At 40.9% G+C, this 18,353-nt stretch overlaps 1 protein-coding gene across 4 annotated transcripts in view; it reads left to right on the top strand.

Moving 5' to 3' along the window:
- The window catches only part of ZBTB20 (zinc finger and BTB domain containing 20), a 601,757-nt gene that overhangs the window by 522,993 nt on the left and 60,411 nt on the right, over positions 1-18,353 (top strand). For 3 of the 4 annotated variants that reach the window (XM_006864167.1, XM_006864166.1, XM_006864165.1), the window contains 2 exons: positions 1,361-1,461; positions 10,347-10,534. Coding sequence is in view for 1 of the 4 variants with exons in the window: in XM_006864164.1 (XP_006864226.1) it covers positions 9,949-9,959; positions 10,347-10,534 (199 nt within the window). In the remaining 3 variants the exon portion in view is untranslated. Of the gene's footprint in view, positions 1-1,360; positions 1,462-9,795; positions 9,960-10,346; positions 10,535-18,353 lie in introns of those variants that run through there. The other variant, XM_006864164.1, reaches the window with a different exon arrangement.

Genomic DNA, 18,353 nt, shown 5'->3' on the forward strand with positions numbered 1-18,353 from the left:
CATTGTTGTTACATGCCATCAAGTTGGTTCTGACTCATAGCAACCCTGGGTCGGGTTTCTGAGGAGTGACTGGTGAGTTTGAACTGCCAGCCTTGAGATTCAAACCGACCTTATCCTACAGCACCATACCAGGATTCCATAGAAGATTACAACCTTGGAAATCCGATGGAGTAGTCCTACTCTGTCCTATAGGGGTCACATTGTCATCAACTCAATGACAATGAGGTTAGAATAAATGCATAGTGTTTGATGGCTATGTGAGTTCTTCAAAGTTGTTGTTGTTAGGTGTTGTTGAGTCGGTTCCAACTCTTAGAAACCCTATGCGCAACAGAATGAAACACTGCTCAGTCCTATCCCATCCTTACAATTGTTGTTACAATTATGAAACAGGGTCTCAAAGTTAGAGACCCTATTTTATTCATGTTTTCCTGGTACCTAATTGATGCTATCTGAACGCAGAATGAATGAACAAAGTAGCAAACAAGAATGCTAATATGAATGCTGAATGGATGAATGAATACCCAGCAGTTATTTGGAATGTGGGGACTGAAGCTCTGTAGACAAGCAAGAACTAGAGACAGCAATGGAGAAGTGATTGTCAAGGCCACAGAGGGTGGGTGTAGGCAAAGCCTGAGGAGTGAATCTTGAGGAATGTCTCTATTTAGAGAAGAGGAGAAAGAACAAAAGCCAATGAAGAAGGCAGAACAGCAAAATGAAAGGGAGGAGGAAGGTCAGGGAAATGCTGTGTGCCAGATGCCAAAGGAAGAGAATGAAGTGGTCATTGGGGTCCATGTGGTCAAGGGGTGAAGCCTGGGAAAAGACAGACCATCTCTCAGGACTAGGGAACATTGGAGGAAATGAGTCTTTGCAGTGAAGGCCAGAGAGGCAGGAGCTCGGGACAATGGGCATTTTAGAATAGTTAAGATCAGTTTAGATCAATAGTTTAGAATAGCTACGATGAGATCAGTGGGCATTTTAGAGTAGTTAAGAACTTGGGAACTAGGAGGCAATGAGAGAAAGACTGAATTGGAATCAAGAATATAGGCAGAAGAGTGGGTTGTGGTAAGGTTGAAGGACATACCTCCACTTTCTCCACCCTCACCCTCAGTTTCTGACTCAGAAGCACAAAATCAACTCCATCTGCACAAACGCTGTCTGCTGTTGCTAGTGTCTCAGGCAGTCAGGGAGAAACTGAGAATGGAGCTGGACAACCTCCTTTCTAGTCTCCCTTCCTGGACTTGCCTTCATCTGGCGCATAGATGCAGGGCTAATCTCTTAACCAAGTCTTACAGTCTTATCTATACAATGCATGATCACCATCGCCTATCCATTTAACAGGCTGGTATTTTGTCTCATCTAGATGCAGCCGCTCTCTGTTCCCTGCCCCAATGAACATCTGCACTAGGCCCAAGCCTTGGAGTGATTTACCTGAAGAGTGACACCATTTACTTGGAAACTACTGTGAGTACATTATGCCTCAACTGAAAAGCTCCTCAATTCACTCTGTCATGTAACACCCACAACTGTAAAAGCAGGCGATGTGTTGAATGGCTGTGTCTCCTAGGTTCACTGAAGTAGCCAGGCTCAGTCCTTGAGGTGCTCATGCAGCTGCTCTTAGTTCCCGGCTGCAGTGCGTGCCCTGTGCAGCAGCATTCCATCTTCACCAGGGCCTGGTGCGGTTCTGCTGGGTCATCCACACCAACCCCTGAAGCAATGGCAGCTCCTGTCAGAGCTCATCACCTCTCTCTGCTATTCTGCAGTGGCAGCTTGTTGTCTCATGACACTCGGTCATATCTGTGGGCCATCTGCTGACACCCAGTCTAACTATGGGCTAACCTTGCTCACCTGTGTCTAACTGGTGTCTGACCTGAAGCTCTGCGCCTCATGCTCTATCTTCCTTGTTACTCCAGGGACCAAGGACCACCACTTTTATTTTCTTTATTATAAAAGCCAGAAAATTGAATTATTCAGGTGGTATGCATACAAAGTATCGATAAATTTAAAAACTGATTCTCTTTCTAGATGTTGTATTCACAAGTTTTCCTATATGGTGTGAGGCAGGTAATGGGATGGTGTTTTAATGGAGAACATAAAAGCTGGGAGACTAAAATCTCTCTTAAGCTTAGGTAGGACTTTCACCTTCACATTTTCTGCCTTGAGCTATTCTGGCATAAATCAAACCCATAGAGATGAAACGAGGGGTTTTGTTTGGGTTTTGCATGACCTTTTTTTTTTTTTTTTTACTGTTAATGCTGGTCATCAATGGAATTGGAATTGATAGTAGCAGGAATTTAGGTGATAGTTAGACCTGCCTGATCAGGATGGAGACGGAAGCAGCACAGCCATCAGGACTACTGGGTGCTGGGATTAGGGGCTGAGACACATGCCGAAAGTCAAATGTTTCTTCCTTCAATACCCACACAAGAAGCTTGCTTGTGTAACCCCTTCATTTATCCTGAGGTTCAAGTGCAGGGACTGTCTTAGAAATCTCCACAACTGGACAGTTCTCTGAACTTTTCTTGCTCACAGAGTAACTTTGTTGATGGCGTTAGCACAGCTGAATTAGGATGCAGCCTGGCTTCAGAATTTCTGTATCCTTACAAGGGAGGGGTCTTTGCCACTGCCACCTTGCTCCCAACCCAGAAATCAGGACCTGATGTAACCTGAAAAGCACAGGGAAGCCCAGATACGAGTGTCTGCTTCTGCCACAGGAAGTGTCTTCCCTGCACAGGATGCCCTTACCGTAGGTCTCAGAGAATTGACAGCTTAGATGACCGTGCTAGCCGCCTCTGCTTTACAGAAACTCCTCATATAGACCTCATGTAGAAAACAGAAACTATAACAAAACTTTAAAAAATCAGTGAAGTAGATATAAAGTATAAGAATGTGAACTAAATATAAAAACATGCCCTTCCTTTTGGTTGACAATACTCTGGGTCAGATCTCAAGCCTTTGAGGTGGGTAAAAAAGGAACACGTGTTAGGTTTTGACACTTACCTACCCCGTTACTACCTGCACAACCATGCTTACCAGCTGTGTCTATTGACTCAATTGTCATGATAGTTAAATAAGAAATGTGTAGATAGCGCCTGACATGTTAGAGGTGAGTATTTTCATTCAATCAACGAAAACGTACTGAGCACTTACCATGTGGCACTGTTGTCGACACTAGGCAAAAGGCAGCAAACTCAACAAAGTCCTTGCTTTCACAGAGTTTATGTTCCATTTTTGCTTTCCATAAATAAACAGGCAACAGAGGTGCATGTATGCTAAGAGAGTTTTCATTTTAGTTTGTAAGAAAAAAAGAAGGGAAAGAATACCAGGGGTTTCTTTCTCTTTTTTTAACGGGTCAGGGGGGTGCTTCATTTTGCTTTTTGCATGTAACAAACCCATACTTATAGTGCTTATGAAGCTAAGTTGGAGTGGGGTTAGGGGTGAGGGTAGCATGGGTGACAAAAATATATAAGTTGCACATTATTTGTGTAAAGTGTGGTAGATGTGCTAACTAGTCTCCACTCTTTTTAAAAAACATCAGATCCATCCTTTGCCACCCTTTGCCCCGATAATATGACCCAGCAGACTGACCTCTCTAGACTCTATTACCCAAATTCTGCTGTCTTCCTGCTTCTGTTTGAATGTGGCCTAAAGGAGACAGCAAGAAATCTGATAGCGTGAAGAGAGAGAGGTCAGCATTAGTCCCGATCCCAGCTCCAATTCTCAGTGGACTTAGAACACACTACTTCTTTCCCTTGCCCCTTCAGTTTAACAGTTTGAAGCTGAGATTAACAGCTTTCCCTGTTGCTAGTGCCTGGTGCTTCCCCAGCCCTTGAGGGTCTCTTAACCTCATCTGCACCTCAGTCTACAGTCCTTTCGTTAAACGCTCATCAGTGAAAACCTTTGTGTGAGCCATCTGTTTCTTGCCAGACTCCTGACTGGTACAGTGAAGGAGAAAGACACTGATAAACATTATAAATCAGCCCTGCCAAGAAGGTTAAAAATAATAATAATAAGACTGAGAGACAAAAATGTTTTAAACACCCAAACATCTTACACTGATGTGAGAACATTAGTCCAAATCATGAAAGGAAGAGTTGTAAGACAACATGATAAGCAAGCATACTAGAGGTTGGCTTCAATGAGTAGACCATAGTGCTCAGACTTGATGGGCTTCTCTAGGACAAGTACAGCTTGCTTGACCTCACCTTCACAAGGAGTTCTTGGTAAAGCAACATCAATGACAAACGTGTGAACAGAAAGAAGTTGTCCGATGGGTAATACAGTAAGATCAAAGTGCTGAAGAAGAGATTGCTTATCCCAGCATTTACTCTGCTTTTACTACAATGAAGACCCATTTGCCACTGCCTCAAATCTAGATATAAAACGAATAAGGTTAGCAGTGTGAAGGAAGTGTCTTCTTATAGCTGATGCAATGAAAACCACAGAACTGACACACTGTTTATGAAGAGCTGCCTTAACTGAGCACTTACCATGTGCCAACACTAGGCTAACCATTTCACAGGAATTATCTCCTTTAATCCTCACAACAGTCCTAGGAGGCAGGTCTTATGATTCCCATTTTACAGATAAGGAGACTGAGGCTCACAGAGACAGAGTGATTTGTCTAGGACACATAGCTACTGGATGGTGAAGCTCAGTTCTGCTAGTACAGTTGACCCTTAACAACCTGGGTTTGATCTGAGCAGGCCCACATTGTAGTGAGCTTAAAAATCACGAGTAGCTGCTTAAAATGAACTGGAGGTAGGAACTGCTTATGTGGAGATGATTATTAGTTTCACCTGGTATCCTAAGTGGATACTCGCAACACTTGAGGTCATTTCAATGACAACGGGAAAAAAAATAAAATTCACATATAAGTGGGCCCACACAGTTCAAACCCATGATGTTCAAGAGTCATCTGTAAATTATGTGAATTTTCCACTGTGCCCCTAGTCTGCACATTGTCCAAAGGTCAACTCCAGTGGCCGCCTTCACTAACCCTCCCCCCAGGCACTCTGGTAAGCCATTTCTAGGTGTTGTTGAGGAAGAAAGTGGAGAAATCCTCCAGAAAGATTGAGTGGGCATTATTGCTCTAAATCATCATGATCCAGTGACTGAGTGGTGGAGGTGGTGGTTGTGTGTTACCAAGTCAATTCTGACTCATAGCAACCTTGCATAGGGATTCCAAGGCAGTAAATCTTGATGGGAGTAGAAAGCCTGGAGCAACTGGTAGATTCAAACTGCTGACCTTGTTGTTAGCAGCCCAGCTCATAACCCACTGCACTACTAGGGTTATTTAATGGCTGAATAACTACGACTAAATTTCCTATCCAACCCGAGTGGTGTTGGTTGGATAATGTGCAGGAAAGGTGAGGAGCCTGGTGCAGAAACAGAACTGGGAAAAGGAAAGACAATAGATCACTCTCCTCTCAACAGACCCTGGAGACTGATAAGCGCTCACACAGATAAAATATTTACTTTGCAGAAAGCATTACCATCACTGTGTGTGTGCAATATGTGCAAAGGAGTGTGAGATATATACATCAAATGCCACCGATTTGGTTAATTTCCATGCATTTAACATGCTTAATACTTATATTTCATCAATATGTTTTAATGCGTGTTTCTTTCCTCTTACAATATGGTGTAGTTAGGAAAGAGCCAACATCATTGACTGCCTTATTCACTGCTATGTTTCAGCCCAAAACTTCTTGGCCAGCACAATGAGAGTTAACAACCAGAAAGTCCTGCTGGCTAACTCAGCTGCCTATCACCTTAAAACGCCTTCCCAGTTTTCGAAGCAGCCTTTTTCTCCTACCAGAAATGCTTGCAGCGGGAAGATGAAAATGTTTTTGTTCTCTTTGGGCAACTAGTAAAGATTGAGTCAGAATGTCAAAACTGACCGTTGAAAGGCAGGTGCCTGCGGTCACAGGTTTTTTTGTGTGTGTTTTTTTAAATGCAGAGCTGGTGGCGGGAGGAAGTGCACAATGATTGGTCTGTTTCTCTGTGGAACTGTTCAGGGTACACCCAGTTTTGCTTTGCATATATTTACAAAACATCTGCCCTTTTCTTGTTCTTAAATCCTTCTCCCTCCCCAGCCCCTTTTCCCCTGTTTTTTTCTTTGTTGTTGTTGGCTTGTTGCTTGTTTAACTTTGTCATTGGAGCTTTCATTTTCCAGTTGAGGGGCGACTTCATCAGACTGTATAATTTTAACACTCAGAAAAAGCAAGCGGGGAAAAGGAAAGACAGAGAGAAAGGAGAGGGAGAGATTGAGAGCAAGCTGAAAAGAGAGACCGAGAAGCCGGAGCTTGGCAACCCAACCTTTGGCATGATGACCAGAAGAAGGTTCTGGTGGGGAATGTGTGTTTCTGAAGTGCTGGCTGGAGTCAGCCAGTGTGCTGCTGCCCTCTAAAGGCTCCAGGGGATACTGTGCAGCCATAGAGGCTGGGTGAGATTTGTCCTCAGAGTGTGCCATGTTTATATAATTCTTTCAATATAACCAAACAAAACATGCCAGTTATTTTCTGCACGCTTTTCTCTTTACTCGTTAATAAACTCTGAACTAGAAAAATGGGGTTGAAATAGTCTAACCTGTGTATTTGTAGACATAGACTCTAGAAAACAAATTCCAAAAGAACTATTAGAAGTTGAGATGGAAAATGAATTGATTCTAAGGACAGTGAATGACTGTTATCTGTGAAGTTCAAAAATAGCCCAGTGGTGGGAGTTTGAGTGAAATTGTATTAGTAAATGGAGAAAGGGGTATACGCCAGAATATGTGAGCTTTCAGTGTTTATGGTTTGTAGAGATAACTCCAAGACTTTTATGCTATAGGTAGCCTCTAGAAGTTGTCCTTGAGACAACAGATAGGAGGGTATATGGTACAGGTATCAGGTAGGTGGCAGGTTCAAATCTAGGGAAGCATGCAAGGTCAAATTTATGAAGAACAGTACAATTTTGCACTGTTACATATAAAACCAAAATGTTGGCTTGTTTGTGTATGTGAAGGAACTTCAAAAAGTTTTTGAAAATAATTCCATTATCTTTTCATTCCATTTTTCTACTACTTATATACCCATGTTTGAAAGAGTGCTTCCTTAATTTCCTTGAAACTAGCCCAGATCTTGTCCAGAAGTGCCAGAATTTTTTTTTTTCTGTTAAATTGTATCTGTGATGAGTGTTTAGTCTCTATATTTAAATGATGCCTGAGTCTCAGCCTTGCTTTAGTGAGCAAAATGGCTTTGTTGTTGTTGTTGTTGTTGTTGTTGAGTGCTCTCAAGTCAGTCCCAACTCTGTATAGGTTATATATATTCTGTATAATGACCTTGTACAAAGTTCTGAAGAATGGGTTTGAACCACCAACCTTGTGGTTAGTAGTCCAGTGCTTATTTTACAGTGCCACACCAGAATCAGATGCCACACTCTTGATCAGATGCCCTCCATGTATTCAAATGAAAACTTGTTGTTGTTGTTGTTATTAATTGCCATCCAGTTGGTTCTGACCCATAGCGATCCTGTATAGGGTTTCCAAGGAGCAATTGGTGAACTTGAATCGCCAATCTTGCAGTTCAAACTGACCATGCAGTCCAGTGAATTAAATCCAGAGTGCCACACAAGGAGTAGGAAACTTAATTGGGGTCCACATTACGATTGCTCTCAAAGTACACTTTAATTCCAGCTCCATTTCATTCAGTGAATGTACACATGTTGAGTGACAGCTTTGTCTGAGCTACTTTGCTTAATAGGCTAGAAGATAAACTCTAGATGGGCAGGAACCATGCTTGCTTTGTTCCCTAGACCATGCTGTGCTGTCTAGGCACATGATAATTATTTATGAAATGAATAAGTGAACACATGAAGGGTGGAAGGGGAACAAATAAACACAAGGAATACGGAAATCATAAAGATATTTCCTTCTCTTCCCCTCTGAGGGCTTACAGTCTCATACGAGGGATTGTTGTTGTTAAGTGCCATTGAGTTGGTTCCGACTAATAGCGACCCGCAATAGGGTTTCTGAGGAGTGTCTAGTGAGTTTGAATGCTGACCTTGTGGTTCAAACTGACCTTGAGGTCGAGTGCTTATGCACATAAAAGCCATTATTGAAATAAAATTGACCAGAGAAGTAAAACATTTGCAGAGAGAGGGTGGAATTTCAGAGAGAGAGAAAGCAGAAGAGAAAGAAGTCCTGTCTGATAGAGGCATTGAGACATCAACAGTATGCACACATTATTTTATAAGTATGAAGGATAAGTCTGATTTCAACAAGCAGAAATGAAGAAAGGGGAATTCCAAGCAAGAGAATAGTAACTTGAGCAAGGATACAGATTCCCAGAATGCTCTGGGAATAGTCAAGAAATGTTAGTGCCCGTTATATCCAATAGGTAGGAAACAGAGATGAAGTAGAGCAGAGACCTTGAGTGTTACACTACCATGATGATCAGATTTAGTGAATACAAAGAAAAAGTATAAAGGAAGGTGAAGTTTGGGTTAATAAATAATAGTCTCAATTAAAAGTGTTGAGGTGAGGGCGTTGAAAACAGAAAGGAAACATAGATGTGAAAAGAAAAAAAAAAGGAAGCAGAATTGTCAGAATTTGTTGACTAATTGGCTATAAGGTAGAGAAATTTGTATAATAAGTCTGACATGTAATGTGCAGCCACACAGGCTTGTCAGCTGGTAACAAGATAAATAGAAATAGGGATGATAGGGGAGGCACTGATTTCATGGAAAGTTGTCTTGAGCTTTGGATATGTTGATCTTTGTGTTTATGAAAACCCTTCCTTAGGGGCCCATATAGAAACTCAAGATTTGGGGGTTGGTCCCATAACCACCCACTCAACAGTTCACTGAGGCATTGCAATTGTTGCTTCTCCTATCTTGGCTTCCTCCATACTGAAAATTTTGTTTGAAAGCTTCCCTTTAATTCTAATCTTTACCATTCCATCTCTGCCTCCTTGCCTCTGAAGAAGCAGATTTGATTTCCCAACCTGTTGGACCAGAAACACAGCATGCTAATCACAACACCATATTCTGCGAGGGCAGATTTAACTACCCAGTACAACAAATTTCAGTGCAAAATATTCTGTATAACAAGTCCATTGCCATGCTCATAGAAACAAGGAAACATGGAAACAAATCTACTTACAACAAATTCTGCATAACACATAATCTACCAAACTGTGGGAGAGGCTTTCTCTGGTCACCATCCACATGATAGAAAAAGGAACAGAGCCAAGGAAATGTGGGGAATATTCAGAACATGACTCACAATCCAGTTTGGCTGGGGTCTAGGGTACATGCAGTATAAGCAAAGTACTTATTAATTTAGTATTAATTGCATTGTCCTGTGGCAAGGAGACCTAAATTAACCAACAGCTTTTTCACTTCCTATTCTTGACCCCAAATGACAGTTAATAACAGTTACTTGCTAATTTCCTTCACCCATATCTTTTTCATATTCCCAAACACAAACTCATACTCCTAAACTCCAAGATTGTGCACTAAATGAAAAAAAAACTGAAGGGAACCTTACGTTCATGATGAGTTAAAATTTAGAGGTTTCTTTGTGACACCTTCCAGCTTTACATACTGGAACCCAAGTTCTTCTTTTCCATTAGCATGTGCTACTTCAGCAAATGGACCTGCCAGTTGAGCTTGTGATTTAAAATGATGTTTTAATTTAAAATCAAATCTAATAACAGCAAGCAGTTTGAATGTTCCATAATGTGTTCCATGAACAGAAACTTATAGCTAGAAGGAGCCTTTAAGGCCTTCTAATCCAAGCCCTTTATTTTACAGATGAGGAAACTGAAGCCCAGAGAGGTGAAGTGAGGTGCCCAAGGCCACACAGCAAGTTAGAGGCACAGCTAGTACCATAGCTCAAGTCTCCTGACTCCCAGTCCAGTGCTCCTCCCATTACTTCACGGGTCCTGTCTCTAAGCTTCCAGACAAATGCTAGAACGGTAAACCTCCACTAGTATTTTTCCAGACCATGTTAAAACTCTTGAAGGGGGAGAAAGAAAAAAAAAAAGGATGCTTTCTTGGATAATGTCAGCCATACGTAGCTCAAGCTGTCTAAAGTTCTGGGACAGGGTCTTTTTAGGCAGCCAACAGAGTCCAAATGTGGTGCTGTTTGCTTGGCCCATATGCTTTCATGTGTTCCCAGTTAGGCCATTACTGGAGGGAAAAAAACAAGAATCAGCTTGTTTTAAAACAAGGGACATACTGGACTCCCTCCCATCCCCCCTCAGGAAAAAAAAAAAAAATCAAGTTATCTTTAACAGATTCTAAAAATGCCTTTTCCCAAATATGCAGTCAGTTCCTTCAAAGGGCCCTTTGTTTATTTTCAGGAAGAAACCCAAGACAGCTGAAAACCAGAAGGCATCTGAGGAGAATGAGATTACTCAGCCGGGTGGATCCAGCGCCAAGCCGGGCCTTCCCTGCCTGAACTTTGAAGCTGTTTTGTCTCCAGACCCAGCCCTCATCTACTCAACACATTCACTGACAAACTCTCACGCTCACACCGGGTCATCTGATTGTGAGTACCCCACTAAGGTGACAGTGACTACTCGAGCTTGGAGCAGTGCTTCCTGGGGCTCTGGCTCTATTTGCATCCAACACAAGTCATATCCTGTTGGTCTTCTAACTTTGCCACCATTTTGATCCAGCTGACATCCATATTTCCAAAAGGAAAGTGTGTTTTACAGCCAGGTGACCAGCCATTTGGCCTCAAAAACCTGATTAATTACATGAGCTACAGTCTCATTCATGACATTGGCTCAGAAAAAACAAAACAAAACAAAAAAGAAGCTATGTTGCTGCTTTTTCATTATTCTTTTATCCCCATGATCTGAAACACAGCATCTCCACCACGACTACAATGAACAACCAAATGTGAACCTCAAAAGGCCAGTCAGACTGAAGGAAACATCCATTTTGAAATTACATAACACAAATCAGATTTGCATTAGTTATTGGAGTCTCATGTAGCTTGGCTGAATTTCTGTCTTTCCAGTTGGTAATTTACTTTGATGTGGTTAAAGGATAGCATAAATTTACAAAAGAAAAGAGAGTGGCTTCCAAGAATTTAAAAGCCACCCAGACTTCACGTAGCCAATAAGATTTCAGGTTAAAAATATTTTTTAATTAAAAAAAAACTTCCTAAGGGCTAAACTTGAAAATGGGCAGCTTAATGAGATTGTGCTATTCAGATCACTTTATTGCTGTTTATTTTTTGCTATCTTACCAATGGTCTCGGAGTCACTTCTTCAAGTTCTATTTTAAGAAAGTTGGTAAATCAAATGCTAAGGAGAATTGTTTATTATTTGTTTATTTTTCCTTTCTGAAATGCATCCCGGCACTTCAGAGAGAAAGAAATGTGTTGAACAACTTTATGGTACAATCCCAAAGAATATTCCTTTTAGTCTTGAGATACCCAACAACTATTCAGAATTGATCTCCATAAAGGATGTCTCCTAGCACGCAAGGAACTGAAATAATCTTCTTTGGGATGAGTAAGATAGGATCAAGAAAAGTAATATTTTCAAAAAGGGCCTTCATTTGTCCTGCCCACAAAGAAAAAGTATTAATTAGGAAATGAGATTCTCTAAATCTCCTATTGTCATTTTTCTGACAGAACAAATGTAAAATGCAAAGAAGACAAGGGGTAAAGGGGCCTGGAAGACTTCATTTCCTTCTTGCTTTATTGTAATGTTGTTGTTAAGTGCTGTTGAGTTGGTTCTGACTCACAGCAACCCAACTGGTGAGCTTGAACCGCCTACCTTACGGTTCAGACCAACCTTGCAGTCCAGCACATTAACCCACAACACCACACTGATAGTCTGTAGATAAAGGACAAAAACTTATGGTCCCAAGTTAGGATGAAAGGAGCTTGTCCTACTAATGGCTGGTCTGAGACCAAACTCAGACTGTCACTATAAAATGAAAAGAGAAGTGACAAAGACTCATGTGATTTGTAAAGTCAGAGTTGCTGTTTTTGTAGAGAAAGCTGGAGGTCAGAAACATGAACTCTATTCTGTGGACTGTCCTGATAGTAACATCCTTGAACCTTCTTGCCTGGCAATCCCCAGCCTAGTGGTAATTACAGGAAGAATTGGAAAATAGTGTGGCACAGAGTCCATAGACATGTGTGCACTGTCCCTACCTACCAGGAAGGTAGCCTGTTCCTGTGGAGAAAGGCCATTGCCCAACTTTCTGCCGTACCTTATGGGAAAGATTACATAGTATGGTCCTAACCCAGAAATCCCTGGTTACAGCAAAATGAGTGTTTCTCTGAACAACAACAACAACAAAAAAAAAAAAACCTGCCAGGTTCATTTATTGCACTTTGCCATACACATTCTCCCAGCCATGCCCAGAATGAACATGAAATATCCATAAGAAATAGGTACAAGAATGGTAACTATTGAGCATTCCCCATTGACCCTTAGGAAACCACTGAAGCTGAGCTCAGCAGGGTGTTTGAGAATGAAGCTGGAAGAAGGGGAAGTAGGGAGGGGAAACCTAACCTCCAGCTGTTAGAAAGTCATTTTGATTTTGCCATTAAGATGTCCAAGTCTTCTCTGCTCCAACCTGTTGTTGAAGTTGATTATACTTCTTTCCAAATATATTTGGATTGTAGTTTGTCCTGATTTGAGCCTACAACTTAGAAAAAAAATGTTTTTAGGAAAGATTCACAAAAATCTGTCCATTTGGAGATTGTTTTAGAGAAGAACAGGAAAGAGGTTTATTTTAAGCTGTTAAAATTTTTGGATGCTCTTCTTGCATTCAAGAGATTTTTTTTTTTAATTTTATTTTTATTTTACTCTATTTTATTGTACTTTCAAATGTCATTCTTACCAAAGATTATTTTAAAAGCTTAATTTCTTTAAGGTAAAATATTCAGTTCCTATTTAGAACTAAACAGATTTGGGGCATTTAAAAATAGCAGCCCTGACTTGTTAGTCTCTTTAGCTTCAGGAACATTCTACCAGTGTGTGGTGTTCTAAGCTTTCACAAGTGCCTGAATTTTTATAGCACCTTTTAATTTGTCATGTGTTTAGCAAAATTATTCTTAGTCATGCTTTAATGCCCATTTTCTCTCAGTCAGTATGATTCTTCCCAATTTACAGATGAGAAAATTGCCACCCAGATAGATGAAATGACTTGCACTGTTGTTAACTCTTTTGCATACTGAGGTATGCATTTGGATTTGCTCACATTGTGAGCAGCTAGAATTCTCTGTTACAAACCCAGAGATCACATTCCTGTCTCTGAACAAGACTCTTGAATATGTGCAACTACCCATGTTGGTACAGAATCCTGGTGTGGCACTGTAGGATAAAAGCTCGATATCCCAAGGTTGGTTTGACCCACGAGGTTCAAACTCACCAGCCATTCCTCAGAAACCCTATATACAAGGTCGCTATGAGTCAGAACTGACTCGACAACATTTAACAACAACTCATGTTGGTGACCAAGTTACAGAACCACAATAGATAAAGCATCCAGGCAAAAAAAAACTAAACTCTGGATCTGGGCTGGTAATGGTAGGGAGGGAGTCTTGGAAAGCACAAACATTTAAGCACTTGGCTATCAATGAAACAGTGGAAGTTTGAACCCACCCAGATGTACACCAGAAGAAAAGTATGGCAATCTACTTCTGAAAGATCATAGCCTAGAAAAATCCTATGGAACACAGTTCTACATTGCATCCTCAAGAGTTGGAGTTAACTAGACGGCAATTGGAGTCATGGTGTGGTGCTGTGGGTTAATGAGTTGGACTGCAAGGTCAGTTTGAACGGCAAGGTCAGCGGTTCAAGCTCACCAGCCAATCCTCAGAAAACCTATACAGGGTCATTATGAGTTGGAATCAACTAGATGGCACTTAAGAACAACAACAACAACAGATGGCAATTGGTTACGGGCGAATTTGCAGATGAAATACACCAGCCACATTTTAAAGCAAAGATGACAAATCTTACCCTTTAAATCCTCAGTTGGCTATTTAACCTGCTGAGACACTTCAAATTTGGCAAGAGATCCCAATGATATTTGAAACAAGACTGCATATAGTTGAGAAATGCTTTTATTTGTGATATGATGAGGCTAATATTGCTGCTGAAATGTGTGCTGCTTTGCAGAGCACCCGCTAACACAATTTCCTTTTAGCGGCATTCCTCCATTACCACTGAGCTTGTCACCTCTTCACCATTCCTAAAAATCTAATGGTAAACAAACTCAGATAATGATAATGGAAGGCATTAAGGTGAGTTTGGGAACACAAAGGGTACAGAAACTGCAGGAATTTGTGATGGAGTCCTTACCTACTGAACAGGCAGAGTCTGAACTGTGAGCCAAGCTTTACTTCAAATGCAAATTCTTGGACAGGACTAAACAAAGTCAACAGAGCAGACAAAGCTCCCCATATGAAAAACCTTTCTTGACCGCTGTCTAGCTATAGCACATCACAATCATATACATACAAGGTGATAGACACAGGCAGAACTTTTGCTTGCATATTTCTTCCCTTTTATTTTCCCCAAAATAAGACTCCAGTGAGAAGAGAAGTGGGTCTCCTTTCTTTGGTGCATTCTCCCACTCTTGGCTATAGATATACCTATGCTGGTGTCTTCCTTTTGTTGGAAGCTGATATCTTTGGTTACTTACCTTTCCAATGTTTTGCACCAGCCTCTTTAGACTGTCGTGTTTTCTGGTGTCCTTGCCAAGATGTACTTACTCATTTGACAGTTTTTATTTATTTTTAATTTAACCTTTACACGTTACCAAACTGTTGTGCGGGTGGGTTTAACTTTAGCTCTATAGGTAGAATGACTCTGTTGGGGCCATGCACTTTACAGGAGGCCGGTGGGCTTTTCCTTTTTTCTCTCTTGCCATCCACCTTCATTGGCCTTCCCCCTCCCAACACTTTGCCTCAACCCGTCCAAGTCTCCGTGATTAAAATTTTTAGTACACTTGGCTCATTTTGAACTTCTAAGCAATTTTTTAGAGAACAAAACAAAGAGGATTTTTATGGCAAACTCCATTAATGCCACATTAAGCCTGACATTTTAATTACCCCAAAGTCAGGAAATGCAAAGTTCAGGTTCCCACAGCAACAGAAACTGTCCCCTCGAGTGACTTCATCACAGCAGATTCTTTCATTCCCTGATTACACAACGCCGGGCATGGGGACATTGTTTTTCTCCACGTATGTGGAAAGTAGCACAGCTTTTATCCTTTGTTTTTTTTTTCCTGTAACTACAGTTGAGGATATGGGTCTTTAGCTTCCCTCCCCAAACCATCTATAAGTATTCTCCTGGAACGGAAGACGATTAGAGCTCTACATGTGCACACGGACAGAATTAAAGTTGCTGTGGGAACGTTAACTCTGATTTCCGGACTTCCGTGCCAGTCACATTTAAACCATAATGTTGTAATTTTTGGCATGTAGTAAATGTGCATTTCATGTACACAGACAGAAAGAAGCATAAAATGTATTTTAAAGAGCAATTAATTACTAACTTTGTGATTAAAAAACATTTGGTGCATGTTCCTTCCCATTTAGCATCAGCTGCTGGTCTTAGCCAGGCCTAATAGATGACATACTGTGTCTCATCCTGTATCTCAGATGTACTTACTGTATGTTCCTGTTCTTCTAGATAATTAATTCCCTTAGTAAAGCTGTAGGGGGGAAACAAAATGGGAGGAATATGCAAGCATGTAAATAGGGTAAAGGATATTTTGAAGGAAGTGATTCATTTCTGCAAATAAACCTCTTAGTCCCTGATGAAGAGCCAGAAAATCTGCTAAGTGGGTGTAGACAAAGGTTTCTGGCCACCTTAGAGCATCTGGTCCCAAGCGATAAGAACAACTTGAAGGCAGATTTCCCCATGAATTCCGGGCATGCCCACTGGAGGAGTGATTTGACTCTGGGATAACTTTCCAGGCTTAAGACTCAGAAAGTTAAACAACTCTGAAAAGCACCTTGTCAGTTTATATTCAGTCTTGAAAAGAAAATGTGTAGGGTCTCAGGCAAGGTGTGGGCTTTGCCGAAGATCCCCTGACTTGGAGAGTAGTGCTTTTGCATCTTTAAAATTTGCATATTGATGATCCTTTTGGGTTGGAGACAGGGATACTGATATTTCAAAGTAACTGTTTGAACAGGATTGTGATAGAAAGGAATCGGCAGTGATACTCTGTGGTATAGTGTATAAGATATGCACGTGGTTGAATGTATCTTTGAAACTGGGTAGACTAGAATATTGGCTGAAAGGATGTGTAGGGTAAACTCAGGTAAAGCTTGAAAGGGACGAGCACAAAGAATTGGAAACTACTGTTGCCACTTGTTCGTTATCTCTGCTGGTATGTGTTGCATTTTGCTCAGTTTGATTGCATTTGGTATTTAACCTTTAAGAAAGATACTTGAGTTTTACAGGGCTCTGGTTTGCTTTTACTTGGGCTGTCTGTATGTGTGAATGTATGTCTGTGTGAGTGAAGACTGCTCAAGCAAGTTTGAAGTTCTCTGGCAAAGTTTGCCTGTGTGCTCAGAAAGTTTCCAATCAGAAAGCTGATTCAGTGTAAAATCTTCCAAGAACTTCCTGAGGCACCTGTTCACATGAAAAGATTGGGTGGCTGTTGGAGGTGCTCAGAAGGCAGTGTTTATAACTGAAGATCTCTGTTTGGAGTGCCAAAAAATGAAAAACATTTTGGCCCCAAAAAAGCTCCATAAATGTTCAAAATGTATAATCAAACAAAGGCTTCATTTGGATTCAAATGCATGTATCTAAGCAGATGTGTCTAAACTAACTGGAATCCCACAGGAACAGCTGAACTGGATTTTGGTATGTCTTGATAACTGAAAGAGTTATTCTTAGACTTTGGAAGGACAAAAATGGTCCATCTGTGAAGATCTGTAATAGAGACATGGCAAAAAAAAAAAAAAACCAGCACCCTCTGAAAGAGTTTATTTATGGAATTTAGGACGAGTTGGACAATCCTGAAAACATTTTGGGGTCACACTAATTTGCGGAAGAAATATAGCCAAGGTTGGATGGAATAAGCAACCACAGACTGTTTTTGTCCTATGGCTTGCTATTAATTTTTTAATAGATTCCATACCAGTTAAGCAGTAAACAGAGCATCTTTAGTATAACTAAATGCTCTTGTTGCCCCAACAGTGTCCTGAATTTCTCTTTACCATGCTGCATAGAAATAAATAATATTTACCCTTCTGTTGCTAACAGTTAAAAACTGTTTGTCTGCCATCCATTAACCAAGTAAACTTGCCCATTAAATGTGGATTCATTTCTTTAAAGCTAGTATTTCCTTTTTATAATGTCAACTTCCTGTCTCTGAGTTAATTGATAGATAATCTCTTGTGATTTTTTTTGTTATTTCTGTTGATACCCTCTTATTTAGAAGTTTTTGTGCTTAGTGCCCAATCCAGCATTTACACATTAGAAGGCAAGGTAATTTTTTCTTTTTCATTTGTTCTAATCTCCTAACATTTCTGCTTACTATATCTGGGGAACCATTTATTCTTTCAAATCACATTTTGTGAAGATTCGTATCTTAATCTAACTCTTTTTATAAACCCCGCCCCTGACTTATAACACAGATTTAATTGGGTCTCTTCTGTGGTCACTTAATGCAGCCCCTTCTCGTAGTCACTCTTACCTCATTCATTCAAGCATTTATTTACTTAGTCACTAGTTTAGTCATTCAACAAGCATTGAATCACTGCTTCCTGTGCCAAGTCCTCAACTAGGGTTGTTGTTGTTGTATGCCATCCAGTCAGTTCCCATTCATAGTGACCCTGTATAGGGTTTCCCAGAGCAGCTAGAAACCCTATACATCAGCACACCAGGATTCCAGCTAGGACTAGAGGTGAGGATATGAATAAGATACCAATCTCTCACTTTAGGAACGCACAGTGTTTCTAAGCACTTTACTAAACCTCTAAAGAGGTAAATACAATACAGTACTACTAAAGCGTTCAACTGTACACGAAATTGGAGTCCCTGGGTGGCACAAACACTGAAGCACACAACTACGAGCCTAAAGGTTCGTGGTTCTGATACACCCAGAGGTGCTTCAGAAAAGTCACAGCGTTGAAAACCCTATGCAGCAATTCTACTCTGTGCACATAGGGCCACCATGAGTCAGATTGAGTCAACAGCAACTGTGCCAACCGTAACAATGGTCCGACCTCTGACTTCCCAAGTGAGGAGAAGGAAAATCACCATTAATATCCTGTGAGACAGAGGTCAAACGTACCTCCATCTTACAGCCTTTTTACCACTCTGACACCCGGTGTCCCTCCCACACTCTGCTTCTCTTACGAGTTTGAGAATTCA

This window comes from Chrysochloris asiatica, unplaced genomic scaffold, assembly GCF_000296735.1.
Source record: "Chrysochloris asiatica unplaced genomic scaffold, ChrAsi1.0 scaffold00061, whole genome shotgun sequence".
Taxonomy (NCBI): Eukaryota; Metazoa; Chordata; class Mammalia; order Afrosoricida; family Chrysochloridae; genus Chrysochloris; species Chrysochloris asiatica.